Here is a 25,009-nt window from a genome sequence, read left to right as displayed (position 1 = left end):
AGCTACTCAGGAGGCTGAGGCAGGAGAATCTCTTGAACCTGGGAGGCAGAGGTTGCAGTGAGCTGAGATCGTGCCACTGCACTCCAGCCTGGGCGACAGAGCGAGACTGTCAAAAAGGAAAGGAAAGGAAAGGAAGAGAAAAGAAAGGAAAGAAAGAAAGAAATCGCCTTGGCTGTTTAATGAGGGTCTCCTGGTCTCTCCTGGGGTCATTGATCCCACCTGGGCCATAGGAAAAACTGTTCTGCTTAAGGGAGAATAAGCGGGTTGGTGGTGTTGCTTTCCCCCTGGTGTGTTCACACTACTCTTTCCCAAATATAAAATCACTACCCTTCCCCCAAAATAGAGGAGAACAAAGAGGTATATCCTCCTATCCCTTTTGCTTTTTCAGGAACCCCTTGTTGGTCTTTTCTTCTGCGGATTCAATCCCCCGCTTTCAGGTGGAATCACATCAGCAGAGCTCATGTGTCCTCCCACCTCAGTGCCCCAACCTTTACCTCCATCCCTTCTCCTGCTGCTGTCCCGACTCTCCTTCCTGCCCCTCCCATAACTCACACCAATCTGGCTGTTCCTGTGTCCCAGTGGACGCAGCTCCAAGGAAGGTGACCAATGACCTCCCACTTAACCCAAGGGTTTTTCCCAACCCCCCTCCCACGTGCAGTGGTCAGCTTGGTTCCTCTTCCTGGAACACGCTGCCCCGTGACTCCTGTGCCCTTGTGGTATTCCCAGCCCTTCCTTGTGGGACACTCTTTCCTGGTCTCCTTCACAGGCACCTTTTGCGTCCTAGCTGTTAAACACTGTGCTTCCTCCAGGCTTGGCCCCAGCCCCCTTCTCTTCTCACTCTGTGCTTCCTACGGCAGGTCACCCATGTGTGTGACTTCCACACTGGCCACCCTCATGACCCTGGCTTTATAACTCCAACTGCACTTGGATGGTTCAAAGGCACCTTAAACTCAATCTGTGTACAACCAAACTGACTGTCTGCTTCTCTTCCCGGTTCCCTGCCAATGTCCCTTGCCTTGGAGGATAGCACTGCCACGCCATCCGGGGGCTTAAGCCAGAAACCTGCAGATGAACTTCAGCAGCTCCTCCCCAAACCTCCCTAGCTGACTCTTCCTCTGGGCACTCCCCTCTGGTCACTGCCCATGCCCAGGTGTAAGCCCGCTGCTCTCCAGCTGGGCCTCCCTGATGGCCTGATTTTACTCTTGCCTGCGTCTATGCGACCCTCTGCCTGGACCTGTCCCTCCTCTGTCCCCTGCCCTGTTCTCCATTACAGGGGTTGATCCCTCACACGGAATGTCTCGGGCTCCCCTGCCAGCTGGCTTCTGCCGATGGAGGTGCTGGTAGGAGACTGGAGGTGGTGGTAAGGCAGCCAGGGCCCTGCTCCCCTCGTTCTGCAGCCGCTGATAGGCAGGCTGTGTGGCTCCAGCTTCCCTGGTGACATAGCCTCTCCCTGTGTCCCTCTGGCCTGCAGGTGGTGGTGGCTCCTGCTATTGCTAATCCCAAGGTCGCTCACTGCCCTCATTAGGCCTCTGAGCTCTTCGGTCACCCGGTGGCCACTTCTTCACATTCAAGTCCCACTGTTCCGAATACTCCCGCCGGCCTGGGTTCCATTCAACTTGAGTTATCGGGTCACGCTACCTCTTTGCAGAGCCCCTGCAGTGGCTCCCCTGGCTCTTAGAATAAAGACCCCGACCCCTCACAAAGCCTATGAGTTGCTCCATGGTTTGAATCCCATCTGCCCCCTGTGTCTTCTGACCCCGTGACACTTTCCCCATCCCACTGCCACTCACTGCTCACCCCGACCCTCGACAGTGCCCCCAACCCCCTCATCTGCTCCCTCTGCTCCGGCCACATTGGCTTCCTTTAGCCCCATGCTCGCTCCTGCCTCTGGGCCTTTGCACGTTCCTCTTCCCTCTGCCTGGAGGTGTCTCCGCCTCCCCTGCCCCCACCTTTGCCAAGTTAACGCCTTCTCATCCTATGGGTTTGGGTGCCCATGTCACCCAGGAATGCCTGGACTCAGGTGGGCCATCCACTTCTATGCCTGCTCCTTTCCTTCAGAGCTCTCTCCTTAGTTTTTTGGTTTTTTTTTTTTTTTTTGAGACGGAGTCTGACTCTGTAGCCCAGGCTAGAATGCAATGGCGCAATCTCGGCTCACTGCAACCTCTGCCTCCCGGGTTCAAATGATTCTCCTGCCTCAGCCTCCCAAGTAGCTGAGGTTACAGGCACTCGCCACCACGCCCAGCTAATTTTGTATTTTTAGTAGAGACAGGGTTTCACCATGTTGGTCAGGCTGGTCTCGAACTCCTGACCTCAAGTGATCCACCCACCTTGGCCTCCCAAAGTGCTGGGATTATAGGCGTGAGCCACCACGCCCAGCCCTCTCTCTTTAGTTGCAATGATTCAAAGCAAACTGGTACACAGTTCTCAGCCTCTGCTGACAGATCATGAAAGCAGACTTGGTGCCTGTTTTCTTACTGCTGGTGCCCTCTTGCCTGGTACAAGTCACGCCCAGAATGTTGTGGGATGGATTCTGCCACGCACATTCCTTCCACCTTGAGTTTTCCCTACACTGCAGATAATTCTTCCATATTGGAAGAATTGACTCCTCATGCCATTCTTACCGTTCCAAAGTATTCTTCCAAAACAAGTTTGTCGTGTGGGTATCTGTGTGTGTGTGTGTGTGTATCTGTGTGTGTGTGTGTGTGTAAGAGACAGGGTGTCACATCACCCAGGCTAGAGTGCGATGGAGCGATCATGGCTCACTGTAGCCTCTGCCTCCTGGGCTCATCATCCTCCTGCCTCAGTCAGGACTACAAGCATGCACTACCATGCCTGGCTCATTTTTGTAGAGGTGAGGTCTCACTACATTGCCCAAGGTGATCTTGAACTCCTGAGCTCAGGTGATCCACCCGCCTCGGCCTCCCAAAGTGCTGGGATTACAGGCATGAGTCACCACGCCCGGCCACGCAGGAGGATTTTTAACACCAGTCACTTCTCAAAGCTCTTCCACTGTACTGGGAACCGCACTCAACTGTGACCTCCCGGCCTGTCCAGAACTCTGTCCTCTGAGTCTCTTATTTCAGCCCCGGCCATGTATTGCAGCAGCCTTGGTCCCCTTCCTTGTGCTCAGAGCTTTGTCCGCCCCACAAGGCTGCTTTAGCGTCTCGCCTGCGTTTTGGCTTAGGTGAGCCTCCCACTACAGGCAGGACGAGATCAAGAACATCTTCCAACAGAGAAGAAACTCGCAGTGGCAAGGTGAGCTGCCTAGGTATGAGAGCCCAGGCATCCTCACCCCCAGGCTGACCGGGACATGCCTGGCTGCCAGCCTGCTGCCGGGTAGTGGGAGACTCTACTCTCTGGGGTGACCACACCCCAGAAGCATCTCTGCGTGGACACTAGAGGCTTTTGGAAAAACCTTTATAGATTTAAAAACAAGAAAAACGCAACAACTCCTGAAAACAGCCAGCATGCATGTGGACGCCAGCTGGGGTGGAGTGGCCAGGCAGTGTGGTGGGCTGGGTATGGACTCCTGCACGGGAGTTATAAATCCTTGCTTTAAGGCCCAGCATGGTGGCTCATGCCTGTAATCCCAGTGCTTTGGGAAGCTGAGGGGGGAGCAATGTCTGAGGCCAGAAGTTGAAGACCAGCCTGAGCAACATAGTCTCAGCCCAGGTGTAGTGGCTCACGCCTGTAATCCCAGCACTTTTGGAGGCTGAGGCAGGTGGATCACTTGAGCTCAGCAGTTTGAGATCAGCCTGGGGAACTTGATGAAAGCCTGTCTCTTCCCCACCCACCCCCCCCCCAAAAAAAAGCCAGGCAGGCATGGTGGTGTGCACCTGTAGTCCCAGCCACTTGGGAGGCTGAGGTGGGAGGATTGCTTAAGCCTAGGAGTTTGTGGCTGCAGTGAGCTGTGATCGCACCGCTGCGCTCTAGCCTGGGTAACAGAGTGAGACCCCATCTTTAAAATAAATAAATAAAAGAAATTCTCACTTCCTCATCCAAACCAAAGAACTGGCTAACGGCACTAAAAGCTATTGATCTCACAAGAAGATGGAATTGATTTGTGCTGGAGTCAAACTTTCTTCTGACCTCACAGACCCAGGGCAGCAGCTGGCAGGGGCCAGGGACAGAGACTGGAGATGCCCAGTGTCGGTGCAGAAATGCTGCCTGCACGGCTGCTGGGCACAGGACAAACCCACATTGGGGCAGGGTTTGTGGGGGGCCACTTGGGAGACCTTTCTGGAGACCCCATCACCACCCCAGGCATCTGATTCCTGATGCTTGGTAAAAAAAAAAAAAAAAAAAAAAAGGGACAACATTCATTTGGGGACAAGCTTTTCCATCAAGGTAGCCGGAGCTCCGTCAGAACATGGTCAAACAGTCCCTGGCCCCTTGCAGACTGAGCCGCACACCCCAAGCCCAGTGTCCAGGGACACTCACCAGCAGACGAGCCCGGCCACCACGGCCGTCCAGGGACACTCACCAGCAGACGAGCCCGGCCACCACGGCCGTCCAGGTGATGCAGCAGGAGTGGTGCTGCTTGGTCTGCACCGCATCGTCCCGCCGGCAGCGGCATGCACAGACCAGGTAAGCCACAAGGAAGATGAGGTTCAGGCCCAGGCAGACGGCGGCCACCAGCCCCAGGAACAGCAGCGACTGGAAGAGAGCAGAGGCCTGTTGTCACTCTTCATCCCTGCAGTACGGGGCTCTGGAAGTGCCCTGCCCTTGGGCCCTGAGTGCCCCACCGCCTGAGCTGCATCTCTCGTCCATCCTTCCAAGCTCCACCTAGGGTTCAAGCTCCTACTCTGTAAACAGAGGGCCCGGCGCTGAGGCACTTGGGTGGGAGTGATGGAGCTTACAGGGCATGAGGCCAAGTGGTGGGCCTCGTGGTCAGTGAGGGAGGGGTGCCAGAGCTGGTCTCTGGTTTCTGGTTCAGACCCTGGATGAAGATATGGACCAGGCCCTGCTGATGAAGAGTCTGAGCCACTCAGGAGACAAGGCAGGAATCCCCAGCTAGCAGGGAGGGCTGTGGGTGGTGAGCTCCATGGCCAAGGGAAAAAGGCAAGGAGAGGGATACTGTCCAAGACCAGAGTACCCAGAGGCCTCGGGCGCTGAGTGCCACTGAGGCAGGGCCTGGAAGGGCAGCCCTGTGTATCTGTTGCCTCTTCCATGCAAGGACCCCGCTGTCCCAGGCTGGGCATCATCCTCTACCAGAATGTGAAGAGCTTGTTCTAGGTGTTGGGGTCCATCCTGAGAATCGAGAAGCCAGCTCCATGCTTGGGAGATGTGTGAGGGGGCGGGACAGTCAGGATATGCAACTTCTGGAGTCCCTTCCACTGCACCCCAACAGGGACAGCTGAACCTCCAGTGCCAGAGGCAGCAGCAAAGCCAGAATTCTGAGGGGGCCGGAGGGGCCTGAGGCCTGCCTAGCACCTCGGGGCCCTGCAATGGGAGCCAGTCTGTCAGGAGGCCTGGTGCCACTCTCTGCTCACTCATCTCTTGATTTTGCCAGATGGGCACCAGATGGCACCGGGATTGGCGGCCGCCAGCCAGGGCTGGACCTGGCTCTAAGTCAGGCTCCTGAGCTGACAGCCGCCCCTGCTTCCCATGCACCCCCGATAGGGGTTCCCAGTCCCGAATCCCTAGTGCTCCGGGGGGCTGCTGGGGAAAGCCTGTTTCAGGGAGTCCTATGCAGGGGGTGGCAATCAGCAGGAAGGGGGTACTCCAGGACCCTGCGGTCTAAGGGGGAGATGAGACTTGTGCAGGGACAGGCACACACAGAGATAGACCTGACAAACCAAGGCCGGGCTCTGCAGTCTGGGGCTTTGGGGCCATTTTCCAGGGGGACAGACACCTGCTGGAGGCCACGCTGCCAGCCCTGTGAGATGCGGGCAGGCCTTCGGGCCTCTGACATGGACTGCTCTGCTGGTCACTCTTGGCTGACAGACTTCTCAGCTGAAGTGATGGGGGCAGCCCAGAAAAAGGCAGGAGAGATGGCTCACTTGGGAGGGGAACAGATGGATTTGACTTTGGAAAATGTGGCTTTCCGCCAGGTGTGGTGGCTCACGCCTATATCCCAGCACTTTGGGAGGCCAAGGTGAGAGGATTGCTCGAGCCCAGGAGTTCAGGACCAGTCTGGGCAATACAGGGAGACCCTGTCTCTACAAAAAAATAAAAAATAAAAAATTAGCTGGGCATGGTGGCATGTGCCTGTAGTCTCAGCTACTCAGGAGGCTGAGGTGGGAAGATCGCTTGAGACTGGGAGGTTGAGGCTGCAGTGAACCATGATTGCACCACTGCACTCCAGCCTGGGTGACAGAGGGAGATCCCTTCTAGAAAAAAAAAAAAAGCGGCAGCTGGGAAGCCAGGGCCCAGTAGATCTGGGCACCTCCCTCTCCCAAAGACCTCACAGTGTGGCAGGGGGCTGGGGCTGGGGCTCTCCCCGCCTGGACCACTCATTAGCATGGCCTGTCCCCGGGACTGACCCCAGCAAGCCCAGGGGTAGAAAGAGATGGTGGAAAGTCACTGCCCCTCTTCTGGTCCTCAGTCCATGCCCCTTCACCAGAGGGCCCTGCAGCCCAGGCCAAGGCAGAGGAGGCCAAGACAGCTGGGAGTTGAGAGCCTCTTTCCTTGAAGTAAAGTTTACCACCCTGTGACCTGTGGCCCTGACATCTTCTGGGAGCTTGTTAGAGGTGCAGAATCTCTAGCCCCGCCCTGGAGCTAGTGAATCAGACCTGCCTCTAGAGATGATCCCAGGCAACATATATTCCATTAAAGTCTGGGCAGCACTGGATTAGTGTCAACAGAAGTTCTCAAACTTTTTCCAGTAGCTTAACTTTTTCTTCAAACTGACTTGCTTACCAGAGCCCTGCAACACAGAGCTCCATCTGAGTGAGGAGTGGATAGAAATGCCATGTTCTGTCCTGGCCGCCCCTTGGCAGCCCCTGAGGCCTCTCTGCTAAAGCCCAGGGATCCTCTTAACCATTTGCAAACCAGCGAGGCCTGGTGGCATGCACTTGCAATCCCAGCTACTGGGGAGGCTGGGATGGGAGGATCACTTGAGCCCAGGAGTTTGAGTCTAGCCTGGGCTAGGCAACATGCTGAGATCCCATTTCTTAAAAAAAAAGTAACCCAACCTCCCAAAAAAAACCCCAACCAAGCCAAAAAAAAAAAAAAAAATTGCAAATCATTGTGTAACATGCATGCCATGACCCAGCAATTCTGCTTTACAGAAAGGAGGGCTGTGTCCCTCAAAAGATACACAAATGTTCACAGCAGCTTCACACAGCAGTCACAGCCTACACCCAAAAAGACACAAACGTCCACCAACAAGAGAAAAGACATAGAACATGTGTTATAGTCTTAGAATACTACACAGCCATGAAAAGGAAACCAGCCACACATGACGGTATTTCTGGGATGAATTTCCCAGAAGTCAGGTTGAGAGAGAAAGCCAGACATGGAACAGCAGAGAACTGTATGGATTAATTTATATGAAGTTCAAAGTCAGAGATACTCATGAATAGCCAGAGAAATGTGAATCATCGAATCATTGCTACCTTTGGGAGGGTGCGGATTTCAAGAGAGCACGAAGGGGGCTTCTAGGGGGTCAGGAATACGATCTGATTGGGATGGTGTTGCTCACACACACACACACCACGCACGCAGGTGCTCGAGGGTATAAATTCATTGAACTGAACTGCACACTTAAGACTGCACTCTTTCCTGTAAGTTATTCTTTTTTTTTTTTTTTTTGACACGGAGTCTTGCTCTGTCGCCAGGCTGGAGTGCAGTGGTACAATCTCGGCTCACTGCAACCTCCGCCTCCCAGGTGCAAGGGATTCTCCTGCCTCAGCCTCCTGAGTATCTGGGATTACAGGCATGTGCTACCAGGCCCAGCTAATTTTTTTGTACTTTTTTTTTTTTTTTTTTTTGAGACGGAGTCTTGCTCTGTCGCCAGGCTGGAGTGCAGCGGCGTGATCTCGGCTGAATATAACCTCCGCCTCCCAGGTTCAAGTGATTCTCCTGCCTCAGCCTCCTGAGTAGCTGGGATGACAGGCATGTGCCACCATGCTCAGCTAATTTTTTTGTACTTTTAGTACAAAAGGACCAGGCTGGTCTCGAACTCCTGACCTCAAGTGATCCACCTGCCTCGGCTCCCCAAAGTGCTGGGATTACGGGCGTGAGCCACGATGCCCAACCAAGTTATTCCTAATAACACAAAAATGTAAGGGAGCCCCAGACAAACCTGTGTAGCCTGAAGCCCAGTTACCATCCAGCCTGCCCCCAGCTACCCTTTGAGTTTGCCTCCTGAACAGTCCCACTATCATTTTATCCCCAGTGGGAAAAGCTCCTGAATCTACCAATGTCCCCACCCAGCAAGGAAGGCTCGTCCAAGAAGGATCAGGCTGTGGGTGATGTAGCCGGCTCCCCCGTTTCACTCTCTCAAGCCTCCTCCAGCCTCCCGGTCTCCCCCTTCAGCAGCCGCTGAGCCTCTGTGGCCTGGGGCCTCTCCAAGCTGGGCAGCTGGCCTCAATTAGGTTTCTGATAATGCTGTCCAGCTCCAGTGAAAGCGAGGCCTGAGAAACCCACACTCGGAGGCTTTTTTTTTTTTTTTAATTTCCTTTTTTTAAAAAAAAAATACAGACAGGCTCTCACTATGTTGGCCAGGCTAGTCTTCAACTCCTGGGCTCATGTGATCCTCCTTCCTTGGCCTCCCAAACTGCTGGGATTACAGGCATGAGCCACCCTGCCCAGCCTTTGGAAGCCTTTTGTTAGGGAGTTACTTCCCAAACCCTCCTGGGAACCCTACCTAGGTGCTGGGAAAAAACTGGGGGTGGTGGGTGGGACAGGGTGAGAGGGTGTAGGGGGAAAAGGAATTGGGAAGGGAAGAAGAAAGAAGAGGGAAGGTGGGCAAGGGAGGAGGAAGGAGGAGGGAAAAGAGGAGCAGGTAGGAGCCCGCCCCCCTCCCCCTAACCAGCAGCACCCTCTTCCAGGGCCAGCTTGGTGGCACCTGCTGCTCCTAATGGGCAATTATTTTCTTGCTCCTAATTAACACTGCATGTCCCCGTGTGCATGGAGGTGGAGGGGAATGGAGGAGGGAGCCAAGAGTTCTGCTTCCAGGCCCCCCTGCTCAGATGGACAGAGCTTTGCCAAGACAATTTCCCACGCCTCCCCATGCCTCCCACTGTGCCCTGCAGCCACCTGCTTGTCCCACAGCAACACCAGGCCCCCAGCTCCCACACTGGTGCTCAGACTCTGCCTCTCGCCTCATCAAAGGGACTTCAATTATTTCTGATTTGTCACTGTGTCATGAAAAACCCAGAGCGGAGAGTGCCAAGCTGGGACCCAAGTTGGGGGCCGCAGTGACCATGGCAGCGGGACCCAAGGGGCTTCTGCACTGGGCAGGGGAGGGGGCAACAGCCCTGGCCCCAGAAGATATAGAGAGAGGTGTGCCGGTCTCAGGGGGAGGCTGGGAGAGGGAAACTAGGAGCACCTAGAGGGAGAGTCTCCCTCCCAGGCCCACTGGGAAAGATTAAGCCCTCTCCCAGGCGCGGCCTGACTGTCTGATGACCGTGACTCAATTTCACACTGGATGAATGGGGCTTCCTCATCCCAACCTCAGCTCTTCTCAGATCTCGGCTGGGATGGGCTTGCTGCCTGGTCCTTCTTCCTCAGACCTGCCCCCAGGTCAGAAGCAGGAAGTCCTGTAGTTCCGGTCCAGTCCCCAACTGTGTACCCTCCACTTTGTACTTTGGCGAATCTATGAACGGAACCAACCAATGAGAGAACACGTGGAAATACATGCCTAAATACAAAAAAAATTAACAATATCTCCTCTGCCTCCTAACACATGTCCCCAAAGAGCGGCTGGTCGGCTGATCCTGGGCAAGGGAAGCTGGAACATGTGGCAAGGGAACATGTGGCAAGGGAAGCACACATGTGGCCACCTGCCTGTTGACAGTAGCAATAACTAACATTTGCACAGCCTTTGGGAGCTTACTAAGATGTTTCAAGAACTGAGCTCATCAGTGTCTGGTCTCCCCTGAGGGGCTGGCTGGATGGTGATGGTGGCACTCACGCTCAGGCAGGGACACCGAAGTGCCTCGTTCATTTGCTCAGAGAGATACTGCTGGATTCAGTGCCAGGTGCCCATTCCCTTCTCCCCAACACTGCCCAATGGACACCGGCTGGCTGCAGTCTTCTCCTTCCCAAGCAGCGATTGTAGCAGTTTCCAGTGTGCCAGGCACTGGCCACAGGCTTCATAATCCATGAACTCATTAGTTCTTTTATCATCTCTTTAGAGTAGGAATCGTCTCCAAATCCAATCCCCCTCATCTATCAAAGGTGAGAAGACTTGGGCTCCAGGTCTAGGCTGATTTCCTTCCAGACATACAGCCACATCTGGCAGCCCAGAGCTGGGTGCCCGCCAGGGCCAAGGTGCCCTCGTCCACAGCCCTGCCTTGGTGCTAACCTCTCATGCCTCTACTCACTGGAGGGTAGCCTCCCCACAAGGCTGGTGACACAGGTCAAGTGGCCTTTGCGAGGACTTGGGCTCAAGTTCACTGGGGGGAGAGGGGCGAGGATCAACTATCAGGAGGACTGGGGGCTTTCACGGCTCCCAAAGACCCCAGAAAGTGAGTGAGAGCCCCTACTTCCTCAGGAAGGTTCTGGAACACTGAATTTGCTCAGGAAATCCCAGCTCACCAGGTGACCTGCTCTTCACCATCTCTGCACTTCCAAGAACCCCCTTGCCTTTGAGATCCCCCACACCACCCACATCCTGAGGCCAGCACCTGCCTGTTTCTATCCTTGCTTAGTCTCTGATGCACACACACCCACCCCCCACACCCCACACAGCCAGCACTGTGCATTTGAACATGTGGGGCATGAGCTGAAGCCCTTTCTGCAGGCGTTTTGTTCAGTCTCCCCCAATCAGAGTCTGTGGAAGAGATCTCCTTCCTCTCCATTCCCCAGCAGGGTACTGTCCTGAGACACACTCCTGAACCTCTCAGTCACTCCATTGAATGATCTGTGTCACCGGCTCCTGTTATGTGCTATGGGACTCTCTGTACTAGGCATGATATGTGGAATATCTCATCTAATTCTTGCAGATGAAGGGAACAAGGCTCAGAGAGGTTAAGACACCTACCCGTGGTCACACATGGAAAGAACTGGGAATCCACCCCAGCCAACTGGAGGGCAGAGCCCCACCTCAAACTGCTTGGTGTCTGCCATAGCACTGCGCCCAGAGCCCAGCCGCAGAGAATCCCCAGCAATTTCTCCTGAAGACCTGCTGCCTTGGTTACCACGGTCACCCCACGCCTGGCATAGCACTTGCTCCAGTCAAGCTTGCTGAAGACTGGGATAACCGACGGTCCACCTGACTCTGTTAGTGACTGGTGCTCAGGAGGAAAGAAGACATCCAGGAGAGACCTGTGGTCACAACAGGGGAACTTACCAAAACAGGAGCCACCTTAAATAACACCCAGAGCCAGACTTCCGGTCCTGGCCCACCACGCTCATCTCCTACTCAGCGATCTGAGTGGTGGCGAGGGGGTGAGCAGGACCAGGAGCCAGTGGGCAGGGCTGGTGCCAGCTGCCCAGGAGCAGTGGCCGATGGGAAGGGACACCCTCTGGAACCATTTGATGCCCAGCACAAAGTGAGCCGGGGCCAGAATCCTGGGAGGAGGGGCAGAGGCTGGAGGTAGGTTCATGTGGCTCAACTGCCACCTGCCCATGGGACTGAGGGGGGCTGTGGGCAGGCCCAGGATCCACCAGCCACAGCTGTTGGGCTGATAGGAACTGTCTCTGGGGCCATCAGGGTGAGGGAGTCCCCTTACCATCCCTACCCCCACCTAGGGGTCTTCTTGACCCAATGAAAAGTTTAGATTTCCTCCAGTGGAGAGGAGAAAACTATGGCTGGAGACCCCGGGTGTGGGATCTGGGGCACAGGGTTTGGGATGGGGACACACACACACACACACACACACACACACACACACACACAGCTGTCTCTGAAATCATATCCGCCTCTTTTCATGCATTCTCTGGGAGAGGAAGATTCCCTGGAGCTATCCCCAGGCAGCCACATTCTCAGGGAACACAGACTCCCACAGGCTGGGCTCTGGGGGAGGGGGGTGTGTCCACCGACTGCTGTCTTGCTCCTGAGTGCCCACTGAACCCCAGGAAGGGGTCCTGATGCTCCCCTCCCTCTGGTAGGGCAGGCACCATCTGCCTGGGCCTGATGGCAGCCGGGTCGTCAGGGGTTATTATTAGACTCCCTGTCACTGGCGCTTGGGCACCTCACACTGGATCAGGATTCCCTCCAAGAGGCCCTGCTTTGCCCTGACCTGTCCCATATCTGGAGAACTTGACACAGGGAGAGGCCGCCGGGGGCCAAAGTCCTGAGATGGGTGCCTGGCTCTGAATAAATGGACCCCATCCTGGTCCACTGGCCCCAGAATCTTTAACCCAACACAAGGAACTGATACAGGTGGGCTCCCGGGGCCAGAGCAGGCATGACCAGACCTGAGACGGGCTGGGAGATTCTGCAGCTTTGTTTGTCTGGGCAGGGAGGTCTGGGGAGCCCTGGCCCTGTCTGTGGGGTGCAGAATCCCGCCAAGGGTCAGCAGAGTAGGGAGGGGAAGCCGGGAGTGACTGCCCTAGGCCAGAAATTCAGGGCTTAGAAGGTGTGAGGTAGAGAGAGGGGCGTGGGGGAACAGGAATGGGCCAGTCTAGGACCAGGGGACACAGAGAGGCTGACTGTCAATGCAAGGGGGTCCTCAGGACAACAGTGTGAGATGGGCTGACGGAGGCCACCTTCCTTCCCTGGAACAAGCGCAAGCAGCTGTGGGTTCTCTGCGCTAGAGGGGAAGTGACCCACACCGCTTCCCCAAGCCCTGCAGCCTTCCAGCTGAGACTCCCACCCTGCAGGCCGGGGCTGGGGAGGAGGGGTGCTGCGGAGACCGACTCGGGAGACTCTACTCAGTTTCTGCCAAACTTTCCTAGGCCACTCAGCCCCGGAAAGAGAGCGCCCCATCTTGGAATCTCAGACGGTCGAAAACGTCGGGGCACCCCTCAGCATCCCCGCACCTCGCGCGCCAGGATTACCCCGAGACGAATGCCCCTGTCCTTACCCCTCCCCCGCGCCGCCCTGCCCGCTCAGCGTTCAGCCCCTCACCCCGCAGGCGGTCTTGCGCCCTTCCTCCCCTTCCCCACGCCCGCTTCACTCTGATCTCTTCAGTTTTCCCGGCCCCCAGGTTCCCAGACAGGAGGGGACGCGGGCCACGGGCCTGGGAGGGTGGGGGAAAAGGGGAGAGGGGAGACGGGAAAGGGCTGCGCGGGGAGAGAAGGGGTCTGAGAGGCACGTGGGAAAGTGCAGGCTCTCGAGGGGAGAGGGGGTAGTGCGGGGACTTGGGGCGCGCGTGGCTGCGGTCTGGGGCGGCGTGAACTCACCTCCTGGTAACTCTCGTCGCCGGGGCTGAAGGTGCTGTTCACGGGCTGCAGGCGCAGGCCGACGTGCGGGACGCTGTGCAGCCACACGACCCACCAGGGAGCGATGTAGTCCACGCGCGCCGCCTGCATGGCTCGGCCCGAGTGCTACCCACAAGCTGAACGACAGCTGCGCTCACCTCCCGGCCGGGGCCCCGCGCCCGCCCCGCCCCCGGCCCCGCCTCTCCCTGGACCCGCGCCCGCCCCGCCCCGCCGCTATCCCAGTCCCAGTTCTGGGCGCGCAACCCGCTGCAGTCAACAGCCCCTTTCTGGGCGGGGATCTGTCCTGGCCGGATGGGAGGAGGGAAGTGAAAAAAGCTCCCAGAAGTCTCTAAATCAGTTTCAGTCTCGAGGTCCCCGGGCTGCTTCTTATTTATGATCAGATCAAGGGTATAAGGTGTCAGTGGGGGCAGCCAGCAGTCATAGGCCAGAGAGGGGCGACTGCCCGTCCCAAGGGCTTGTCACAGGGTAAGTAACCGACAGACTGGGAAAGGAAGGAGGCAATCTTCAGCCACTCGGTCACTCATTCTAAATTCACTCTCATTTTTTGGGCATCTATTGTGCAAGCCCTGTGGACTTAAAAAGAGAAATAAGACGCCGTCCCTGCCCTCGGGAACTCCCGGCGCATCTGCCCCAACAACTCACTGAAGCCGCCTGCAGGACGCCTGAGTGAGGACACGGTGTCTCACTCAGAAAATTTGCTTGATTCTTCCTGGCAAGTGGGACAGGGTGAGCTTCCCGGAGGAGGGGACCTTCGAGCTGTGTAGCGGGGAAGGTAGGAGAGCGATGAGAGCGCCCGGAAGGGACAAGCATTCGGGGAGACTGAAGCGCATGCAACAACATATTTATTGAGCACCTACTACGTGCCAGGCACTGTTACATCGGTGATGTAACAAAAGCCGACAAAAACCCTCACCCCGAGCGCAGGCACCGCAGAGGGCGATGACGACCCGAGAAGATGCCGAACGCAGGCCAGGAGGGGGCTCTGGGGAAAAGCAAAGGCAGGGGAGGTTGCCCATCGGGGAGCCTCGCGTCCCTGGGCCCTCCGTACTCTGCACATATGCAGAGGCCCCCACCCGTCCTGTAACCGCAAACTGCTTGGCGTGACTTGGCCAGCGGAGGGAGGAGCCCAGGCTGCAGGACAAGCAGGAGTCAGGGGTAGGTGGGGTGGAGTGATGGGGTCGCGGCAGATTGGGCGTGGAAACCGCGCTGGGTAGCCAGCCCGAGGGGTGCGTATCCACCGCGGCAGGGACGCGGGTGAGAAAGGAGCCCCGGGAGGACGGGGGCGGGGCTCCTAGGGTTCTGGCTGAAGGGACCGGGTGGATGCGGACCGACTGAAAACGCTCGCAAACACATATGGCTGCTGGGGAGTGGGGCCCCAGTCACCCAGTGCTCAAAGGCCCTGTGTCCATTAGAGGAAGTCCTGGCCTCGGGGCCGCTCCTCGTGGCCGTGATCCCACAGTTCTGGGGCCCTGCAGGAGCCCAAAGCTGAGGGGCCCGGGAGGCTGGAAACAGCCATTCTTCTCTCATCGGGGTGTCTTTCAACAAATTTTCTTGAGCACGTTCTCTGTTCTAGAGGATACAGTAATGGATAAAACACACGTTCCCGCCTGCATGGCGTCTACAGCCTAGCAGGCGAGGTGAGGTGGACTTGTATCCTGCAAACAGCGATTGCAGGCCTTGTGAAATGTCAGAGTCCCTGCTGTAGGGAGAGGGGATGGAAGGTGGGCGTCGGGGTTGTCTCCCAAAGGACAGTGACATGAGCTGAAGGATGATCGGGAGTCAAAGAGGGGGGTGCTGGGGGAGGCCTCTGTGCAGAAGGAACAGGACCCTGTGAGATCAGGGACTAAGGCCAGTGGAAGGGGAAGCAAGCAAGTTCCAGAACAGGGGAGGGAGCCGGAGAACTGCAGGAGCCAGGCGATCAGCTTGGAGACTGCGGCAGGGGAGGGAACTTCTTTGGGTGAAAACCTCCTTTTAAAAGGTCTTGGTCTCTGACTCAGTCCCTGCAGTTGCTGGGGAAAGTGGACTCTTCTGGTGGCTGCTTTTACAGCCCCTGCCCTCAGAGGCCCCCCAGGTGGGAAGGGCCTGCCTCCTAGGCAGTGGGTGGTCACCGAGGACTGACTTTGAACCCGGGGCAAGGGAGCCCCAGAAGGCTGGAGGCCTGCACACGGCACTGGAAGAAACAAACTGCAAAGGCTGTCCCTCAGGGCCATCTCCACAGCCACCGGAATGCGGCCTGGAATATCCAAACCTGTCAGCCCACCTGCACCCAGCCAGACAGCGACCATTCTAGCTGCTTCCCCGGAGGCCTGCTGACCCAGAGAGGTGTCAAAAAGCTGAAGCACAACAGACAGACCTCCCACAGACTCAGCAGGGAGTTGGAGGGCAGTCGGCACACCAGCAGCTGTAGCCCATCACCTCCCCCTCCACCCATTCACCTGCTATGCAGCACTTAAGGGCTTGCTGAAGCCCCAGCAAAGCAGAGGCCCACCTGAGAGCTTGGAAACACACCTATGCCCCAGACCACCGCAATCGCAATCTCCAGTCAGCCCTGGCCACCACAGTGAACTGCCTAAGTGCCCCAGATGACTGAGTCACAAGCCAGGGCTGGGAAGCACTGCATGAAAGGCAGCCTTCTCTAGACAAGGCTGGACACACCCCTGCAAGGCCTGTCTCCTAGGAGCTGGGATGAAACTCTGGACGATGTGCTGGGAACAAAGAAAACCCACATGGTAAAGGCTCGCTTTTCCTTGGGAATCTGCAATGCTTACAGAACGGGAAAGGCTGAAAGCCGCCCACAGTGCCGCACCTGGGCCTGAGGGCTGGTGTACCCACCCTCTCCCGGAGGAAACAAGACCCATGACCAGACTCAAAACCACCTCACACCCTCACAATCCTTACAGAATATTCAAAGACTGGCACTTCAACCTTACAACCTGAGCACGTCTAAATGCCTAACACAATACCAAGCACACTGTATGCCACGCTTTTAAAAGGTAGAGATCTTAAAAAAACAGAAAACACTACCTTGGGTGTGAAGACAGATTTTATGATGCCAGTCATTTCCAGAGGGGCTGTCCGCTGTGGCACAGCACCACCTGGTGGCCACCCCAACCCATGCACCCCACCCCCATCCCAGTACCCTGACAGCAAGCCAACGAAAGAGGTGTTAATATGGCTATTTTCCAATTGAGGAAACAGGCAAAAGTGTAGTCATTTCTGCAAGTCAGTTAAGTTAGCGAGTGGTAGATGTGCTATACCTTGTTGCACCCATTTTGGGACCTGTTTGAATGGCATGCCCCACCATCGCTCCCACATCTGCCAGTTATGTTTAACCCCACGTGATATTTCCATCATGGCCTCCCCACACCTTATTTTCGAACGGGCTGAAAACAGATGGCCTCATTCGCCGACTGAGATCATGCTCAAGATTAGGGATGCGCCGGGCACGGAGGCTCATGCCTGTAATCCCAGCACTATGGGAGACTGAGGCAGGCAGTGAAACCCTGTCTCTACTAAAAATACAAAAATTCGCCAGGCGTGGTGACGTGTGCCTGTAATCCCAGCTACTCGGGAGACTGAGGCAGGACAGTCGCTTGAACCCAGGAGGCGGAGGTGGTAGTGAGCTGAGATCGCACCACTGTGCTCCAGGATGAGCCACAGAGCAAAACTGTCTCAAAGAAAGAAAAAAAAAAAAAAAAAGACACAGGAAGGCACCAACAGGACCCGTGTCCTTTTCCCATCAGAAGCCACTACGAGGTAGCATTTTTCCCTTTCCCATCCGCAAAGACGAAAGACACTTAGGATTTTTAGTATTTTAATACAGTTCCAATCAGTGTGTCTGGTTCATTTCAGTTCCTTCACTGCCAAACCTAGAGGGAAAGAGACAAAAGTAAGCCATCCAGAAGACAAATCTGAGTTGCTGCTGCTTGTCTAGATTTTGTACTTAAGCTAAAGAGAGCACACAAGGTTCAGAAATTAGATCCACCAGCGAAGTTTTGGTTAAAATATTTAGTGTTTGATAAAAAGACTTGGTCTATTATATTCGATAAAAAGACTTGGTCTATTATATTCCATCTGTTCCCCTGTAAAAAATGGGGACTATCAGTACTAGCACCAACCTCGAAGGGTCGTGAACAGGATTAAATGAGCCCTAACCTCTCTTCTGGCTAAGGAAATGATTTCTGGTACTGTATATAATCTGAGAATCGCAACTATTCCTCACACCCCCAACAGCAAGAGCAGATTCTTAGACCATAAAATGGGCTCTGAAATCTGAGAGGGATTCAAAACAAGATACAACATGGCCACACACAGCAACCTTCCAAACCCCACCCGCCCCTGAAGTGACTTCAGGCTCACTCACCGGGGGGCAGGGACTGCTTCAGTTTCTCTGCCTTCTCTTTGTCAGTGATGACCAGGGTGTAAAGATATCTGCTGCATCGAACTTTAAACTTCACGTTGTCCTTATTTTTCTTGATCTTGACAGCTACCGGAGACCAGAATCAGGAATTAAATTGTATCACAGAAAACAGATGTGACACAGTCCATGTGCAAATACACTCAAGCAGTAAGCAGCATGCAGGAGACAGCACCCACCTCCAGTACCGTCCCTCTGTGCAAAGAGAAAACACTATTACCCGTTCCTCCAACTTGGGACTTTTATTGGGTACACTGAACACAACATTGCAGAATATCTTCTATCAACCTTATTATCTTTCTTATTTCTACTTTTTTTTGAGACAGAATCTCGGTCTGTTGCCAGGCTGGAGTGTAGTGGCGCAATCTTGGCTCCCTGCAACCTCCGCCTCCCAGGTTCAAGCGATTCTCCTGCCTAAGCCTCCTGGAGTAGCTGGGATTACAGGCGTGCACCACCACACCCAGCTAATTTTTTGTATTTTTAGTAGAGATGGGGTTTCACCATGTTGGCCAGGATGGTCTTTATCTCTGGACCTCGTGATCCGCTGGCCTCGGCCTCCCAAAGTGCTGGGATTCCAGGCATGAGCCACCGCGCCTGGCCTATTATCTTTTTAAAAACGGATAGAAGCAGTGATAAAGTAAGGAGACGGGCTGTCTGCTGGGACTGAGCGCTTTTCAGCACTCCACTCCCGGAAATCACGCCTCCGCATGTGAGATGACATTCTGGGCCAGTAAGAGCTCGTTCTTCAGGATGCCTCCAGCCACTGCGCACAACACGCACCCAGGGTTTTCCTTGAATTTACGTGGAATCCATTTTCTGGGTTCTTTCCTGCTGCCAAGTTCTATTTCAGGATCATGGCTCGGACAAGAAACAGCTACTGTGTACCTCAAATTCAGCTGTGTGGGGTTTGAATCGTGCACCACTCTGGTTATGTACCAGCAGCATCAATGCATGGCCATCTGGCTGCTGTGAGACAACCCCTTCCCAAGAGTAGTTACCACTCCATGTACTCGCTGAATGCCTTGTTCCAACTCTTTAAAAACTGCTCAGAGATACTCCCAGGACTTGTTATAATAGCAGTGATGTGCCAATCAAGAAGCAGGTGGCTGAGGGCTGAACATGGGCTCTAACACTTCAACGAAAGCACCTGGCCAGACACAGCACACAGCACTTAACCTGGCAGACGCACACAAGATGATCTTGTCCTCGCCATTCGGCAACTCCATTTCTGCCAGTAACTACTATAGGAATGGGGCACATCAGAGGAAGCAGCACTGTGACTCAGAGCCTGCCCAAGGAACGGGCTGCCTGGACTGTCGTTCTTAATACATCCAGACACCTGGATATTCATCCAAACTAACCTATTTCAGTGTAACACTGCCCCTAGCAGCTGAGCTCAGCTGAACACCACTTGTAAAGACATATGGAGCTCTTCAAAATGTTTATTCAGTTGGGTGCGGTGGTTCACGCCTGTAATCCCAGCACTTTGGAAGGCTGAGGTGGGTGGATCACCTGAGGTCGGGAGTTCGAGACCAGCCTGACCAACATGGAGAAACCCCGTCTCTCCTAAAAATACAAAAATCATCCAGGCGCCTGTAATCCCAGCTACTCAGGAGGCTGAGGCAGGAGAACATGGGAGGCAGAGTTTGCAGTGAGCCAAAATTCCACCACTGAGCCAAAATTCCGCCACTGCACTCCAGCCTGGGCAACAAGAGCGAAACTCCATCTCAAAAAAAAAAAAAAAAAAAAAGAAAAAGTTTACTCAACATTGCCGTATGTGCAGCAATTCCATTTCTAGGTATATACCCCAAAGAACAGATAGCAACCACAGAAGAATATTTGCACACACATGTTCAGAGCATTATTCACACTAGCGAAAATGTAGAAGCAACCCAATGTCCATCAATAGATGAATAAACAAACCGTGGCCTACCCACACAATGGAAAACTTGGCCTTCAAAAGAAAACTCCGGTCTGGGTGTGGTGGCTCATGCCTGTAATCTCAGCACTTTGGGAGGCTAAGGTAGGAGGCCTGCTTGAGGCCAGGAGTTGGAGACTAGCCTGGCCAACACAGATCCGTCTCTAAAACACCAAAAATTAGCCAGGCATGGTGGCGCATGCCTGTAGTCCCAGAGACTCTGGAGGCTAAGGTGGAAGGATCACTTGCGCCCAGGAGATCAAGGATGTAGTGAGCCATGATCACACCACTGCACTCCAGCCTGGGCAGGAGTGAGACCCTGTTTAAAAAAAGCAAATTCCAGGCCGGGCACGGTGGCTCACGCCTGTAATCCCGGCACTTTGGGAGGCCAAGGCGGGTGGATCATGAGGTCAGGAGATAGAGACCATCCTGGCTCACTCAGTGAAACCCCGTCTCTACTTTAAAAAAAAAAAAAATTAGCCCGGCATGGTGACAGGCGCCTGTAGTCCCAGCTACTTGGGAGGCTGAGGCAGGAGAATGGCATGAACCTGGGAGGCGGAGCTTGCAGTGAGCTGAGATTCCACCACTGTGCTCCAGTCTGGGCAACAGAGTGACATTCCATGTCAAAAAAAAAAAAAAGAAAGAAAAAAGAAAAGGCAATTCTGACACATGCTTGAGGACATTTGAAGAGAAGCCAGTCACAAAAGGTCAAATATGCAATAGCAGACCCACTTATATGGGGTATCCAGAGCAGTCACATTCAGGGACAAATTGGAAGGTGGTTGCCAGGAGCTGGGGAAGAATGGGGAGCTGGTGTTTAACAGAGGGAGTTTCAGTTTGGGAAGATAAAGTTCTGGAGATGGGTGGTGATGGTGGCAGCTGCTCAACAATGTGAATTTACTGAATGCCACTGAACTGTACAATTACGCTTTGTTGCCCAGCCCGGAGTGCAGTAGCATAATCATGGCTCACTATAGCCTCAATTTCCTGGATTCAAGCAATCCTACCTCAGCCTCCTGAGTAGCTAGGACCACCAGCACACGCCTGGCTAACTTTTTTCTTTTGTAGAGACAGGGTCTCACTATGATGCCCAGGCTAGTCTCATCCATCTGCCTCAGTCTCCCAAAGTGCTGGGATTACAGATGGGAACCACCATACCCAGTGTAAATGGTAACTTTTACGCTATGCCTATTACACGTTAAAAATTAATGCAACCATTTTAAAGTTTTTTCAACAAACAGCTACTGACACTTTACTGTCCCCAGGGGGACTGTGACCACTACCTTTAAAGCCACATCATCTAAAGTCAAGGTTCCCAATTTTTTTTGTGAGACAGTCTCGCTCTGTCACCCAGGCTGGAGTGCAGTGAGACAATCTCAGCTCACTGCAACCTCCGTCTCCTTGGTTCAACTGATTCTCCTGCCTCAGCCTCCTGAGTAGCTGGGACTGCAGGCGTGTGCCACCATGCCCGGATAATTTATTTTTAGTAGAAATGGGGTTTTGCCATGTCGCCCAGGTTGGTCTTGAACTCCTGGTTCAAGAGATCTGTCCGCTTTGGCCTCCCAAAGTGCTGGAATTATAGGCATGAGCCACCACGCCCAGACCACCACCCTTTTAAAACACAATCAAACGGTGGTATCATGTTTAACTTGCTGAGAAGGGTAAGTTACCTGCTGGTAGAGTTGGGCTTCAAACTAGGCAGTGACCCCATATGGTCTGAAATAAAACTGACCTGATAACCTCATCTCTTTACACAAAACACTAGCAAACAGTCATCATTCCCACCAGATGCTATTTGTTCCCACAGGTGGTCACTACCTCAAAGGTGACAGCCTGTTTTGGGTAATGGGGACACAAATATGACCCCCATCTCTGCCTACCCCCAACTCATTGAAAGACTCTCCCTGTACACCAACCACCGTCTGGCACCACCGCTGGCACAGAGCATTAGAGACGGCTGGTGTCTTAGCCCACCTTAACAGGCCTGTCCCATGCAACCTCACTTCCACACGTGACCTGATTCTCTTTCATGCAGCTGAAAAAAGACGACTGGGTTCAAGTAACAACATAACTCAAGACCTAGCTTGTATCAAACACAAGCCCCCTAATCTCCTTCAAGTATCACAAAGGGGTAACACAACTACCTCTCACACTTGGTGTAAAAATTTAAGTAAGTGGGCAGCAGATTGGCACCTATCCATCGAAAACCTGCTGTTTAAGGTTTTTCATTAATCACCTTCTTTCCCCTGTATGTACAAGCTGGGAAACAGACCTATGACAGTCCAACTTAAACTCTGTGACTTTACAATGGTGGTAATGCGATATACATTCAGTAGAAGCCCTGCTTCAAATTTTGATCTTGGCGGGGCACAGTGGCTCACGCCTGTAATCCCAGCACTCTGGGAGGCGGAGGCAGGTGGATCATCTGAGGTTAGGAGTTCGAGACCAGCCTGGCCAACATGGTGAAACTCTGTCTCTACCAAAAACACAAAAATCAGCTAGGCATGGTGGCGCGCTCAGCTACTCTGAGGCAGGGGGATCGCTTGAACCTGGGAGGCGGTAATTGCAGTGAGCCAAGATGGCACCACTGCAATCCAGCCTGGGCGACAGAGCCAGACTGTCTAAAAGAAAAAAAAAATTGTTTTTTTAAATATTTTTCTGGATTAGATAGGTATGATACCTTCTGACACCGGCCAGCGACCACAGGATCACGAGGTAAACGACCATACTACACAGTGTGCCGTGCTCAATACATTACATGCAAATATCCAGCACTTTATTACAAAATGGATTTTGTGTTAAGATTTTGCACAACTGCAGAGAACCTAAACAGTGTTTATGGGACGTGTGTTTTGAGGCTTTCGCGGAGTGGGGATTCCGTTCCGACAATTTACTATATTACACGAAAGAAAACTGAACTCAGGGCGGCCTCTGAGATGATCGCGATTAGCTAAAGATGGTCCTAGAAATTCCAGGGCCTCAACGTGCCCCCCACAGGTCTTTCTCATGGGAAACAGGATGAAACCACTGCTCCCAGAGGGCCAGGCACACACCCAGACGGCCTAACCGTCTCCTGCCTGACATTCCGGGGAAGACGCTCCCGGAGCGGTGCCAGGCTAGGCACCGCTCTTCTTGAACCTTCGGAGCAACCACTTACATTTGGCATCCTTTCGTCGGGCTGTGAGCAGGAAGTCCTTGATTTCCTCAATTTTCCGAGGCTGCAACACAAAGGAAGCGGGTGAACAGACAGCAAAGAGACACGTCTTCCGGCGATGGCCCAGTCCCCCAGCTCCTCCCGGCCTCAGGAGATCCTTGGGAGGCTCTCTCGCCCTCGCCCCGGGGCCCCACGAGCCCACCCCGGGAAGGCGCCAGGCAGGGACCGTACTCACCATGGCGACGAGGCGCGCTGGGCTCCGGCGCGGACCAGGACCTGCGGGAAACAGTCCTCGGCGTTAACACGGCGCGGGGGCTGGCAGCGAACCCCGTTTTCCCGCTCTCCCCCGAAATATCGGCCCCATCGCACTCCCCTCCTCCTCCCCGACACCCTCCACGCGGACTTGGGGTCCCCAGATTTCACCTGGCCGTGGATTGCCCCAGATTACCCTTCTCACCCACTTATCACCCTAGAGACACTCACAGCAAGCGGCAACCGGGGAAAAGGACGAAAAAGAACGAGACTTCCGTTTCCGGGCAGTTAAACCCTCCCAACGGAGGAAACTGGGTACGGTGCCTGCCGAGGATCAAGACTCATGTAGGCGTTCGCACTTCCATTTTCAGCAGCCCTGCCCCCTTGTGGTCGAAGTCAACAGTGCAGCTCCAAGAATGGAATGGACCATCCTGGCTGCCGCCCTCCCTCCGCCTCCCTCCTCTCGCTCCTCCCCATCCCTTCCTCCTAGGACCCCCGCCTCTTCCCCGTCCACCCCTTCCTGTCTTCCCCCGCAACCCCTCAAACCCCAGCCTGGCTTTGCTAGGTTTTAGCTCAGATTCAGTTTGAAGAGCTAACGCTTATTCTCCACGGCTTTCATTGGACTTGCGCACGGGCATCTACACAGAAAATTCTTCATTTAATGGCAGGGACCCTCGTGTGCACCTTGTAGAACCTCTTGTTCTGGCGCCTCACGTTTTCTTCCCGTCTCCTTTTTGGGACCTGAACCTGTCATGACCAGGGCCCTGGGCTCTTCTTTCCATAAGAGGGAGCGTTCCTGCTTGCTGCTTCCAATTCCCTTAGGAATTGATGTACAATGAAAGCAAGTTAAGGCCGGGCGCGGTGGCTCACGCCTATAACCCCAGCACTGGGGGAGGCCGAGGCGGGCGGATCGCTTGAGGCCAAGTGTTCGAGACCAGCCTGGGCAACCTAGTAAAGACACCCCCATCTTTAGCAATAATGATAATAATAATAATACTTCCAACAGCTGTCGCAGCGCTGCCCCTGGCTAAGTGTCTCACCCCTAGGGCTGATGGTGAGTGGGAGTGCTCCTGCTCTTGCCGGGTCTCACCGCGGCCCCAGAGGGGAGAGGTGGACTCAGGAGTTGAACCCCTGCTGGGCAGATTCCCCAGCCCAGGCTCCGGCCACTTCCTGGGGAAGCTTGGGAAGCCTGGGGAGGGCAGCGTTCCTTTCTCCCCCATAACATCCTTTAGGTTAGGCTCTGAGCAACCTGCGGTTATCGATTTTATTTTTATCCTCCACTTTTATTTTATTTCCAACCTCTCTACAAATTTCTACATTTTATTATATTTGTTTCCCCAAAATTTAATAACCACACGGCAGAATGTAATTGCTTCGTGCTTATTATTACAGAGCGGCCCTCCTGAAGGGAAAGAGCACTTTGCCATGAGCTTTACTTAGAACTTATTTAACTTACCTTCCTTTCTTCCTCCCTCCTGCCCTTCCATTAACAAGCTCAGGCTGAGCACCTTCCTGGGGGTGCTGGAGATACAGGAACCAATAGACCTTGCTGCAGAGAGATCACAAAATACTGTAATAGCACTGAAGAGTCTTTTAAAGAAGCTGAACGATGTCTCTGCAACTGTAAATGTGTCGGGGTTCTAGCAGTGGGAAAAGTTAATTGGCAGAAGCCTAATTTTAGATGTCTGAAGGTCGGATCCGATCTGAGAAGCATGAGTGCTTCAGCTCTGACCTGAGAAGGACTTTCCCATACCTCAGAGCCCGGCTTTGC

At 54.2% G+C, this 25,009-nt stretch overlaps 2 protein-coding genes across 6 annotated transcripts in view; both read right to left on the bottom strand.

Moving 5' to 3' along the window:
- Positions 1-13,657, bottom strand: part of TTYH2 (tweety family member 2) — a 48,453-nt gene extending 34,796 nt beyond the window's left edge. The window contains exons 1-2 of one of the 3 annotated variants that reach the window (XM_063598793.1): positions 13,459-13,657; positions 4,484-4,656 (exon numbers count right to left, since the gene is read on the bottom strand). In XM_063598793.1, the coding sequence (XP_063454863.1) occupies positions 4,484-4,656; positions 13,459-13,587 (302 nt within the window). In that variant the 5' untranslated portion in view covers positions 13,588-13,657. The other 2 variants (XM_055101457.3, XM_034942815.4) reach the window with 2 other exon arrangements.
- A 3,637-nt stretch (positions 13,658-17,294) lies between these two features.
- On the bottom strand, positions 17,295-23,571 carry RPL38 (ribosomal protein L38). Of its 3 annotated transcripts, none has more exons than XM_008965922.5 (5): positions 23,470-23,571; positions 23,222-23,262; positions 22,990-23,050; positions 17,861-17,983; positions 17,295-17,366 (listed from the first exon to the last, which is right to left on the bottom strand). In XM_008965922.5, the coding sequence occupies exons 2-5, from the start codon at positions 23,222-23,224 to the stop codon at positions 17,341-17,343; spliced, it is 213 nt and encodes a 70-aa protein (XP_008964170.3). In that variant the 5' UTR covers positions 23,225-23,262; positions 23,470-23,571; the 3' UTR covers positions 17,295-17,340. The 3 variants fall into 3 exon arrangements, with proteins under 3 accessions (XP_008964170.3, XP_008964172.1, XP_008964171.1); XM_008965924.6 differs by having other exon boundaries at positions 23,444-23,480; XM_008965923.5 differs by lacking the exon at positions 23,470-23,571 and adding an exon at positions 23,410-23,444.
- Positions 23,572-25,009: the final 1,438 nt, after the last annotated feature.

This window comes from Pan paniscus, chromosome 19 (assembly GCF_029289425.2).
Source record: "Pan paniscus chromosome 19, NHGRI_mPanPan1-v2.0_pri, whole genome shotgun sequence".
NCBI lineage: Eukaryota > Metazoa > Chordata > Mammalia > Primates > Hominidae > Pan > Pan paniscus.
This window is presented reverse-complemented; position numbering and strand designations above follow the sequence as displayed.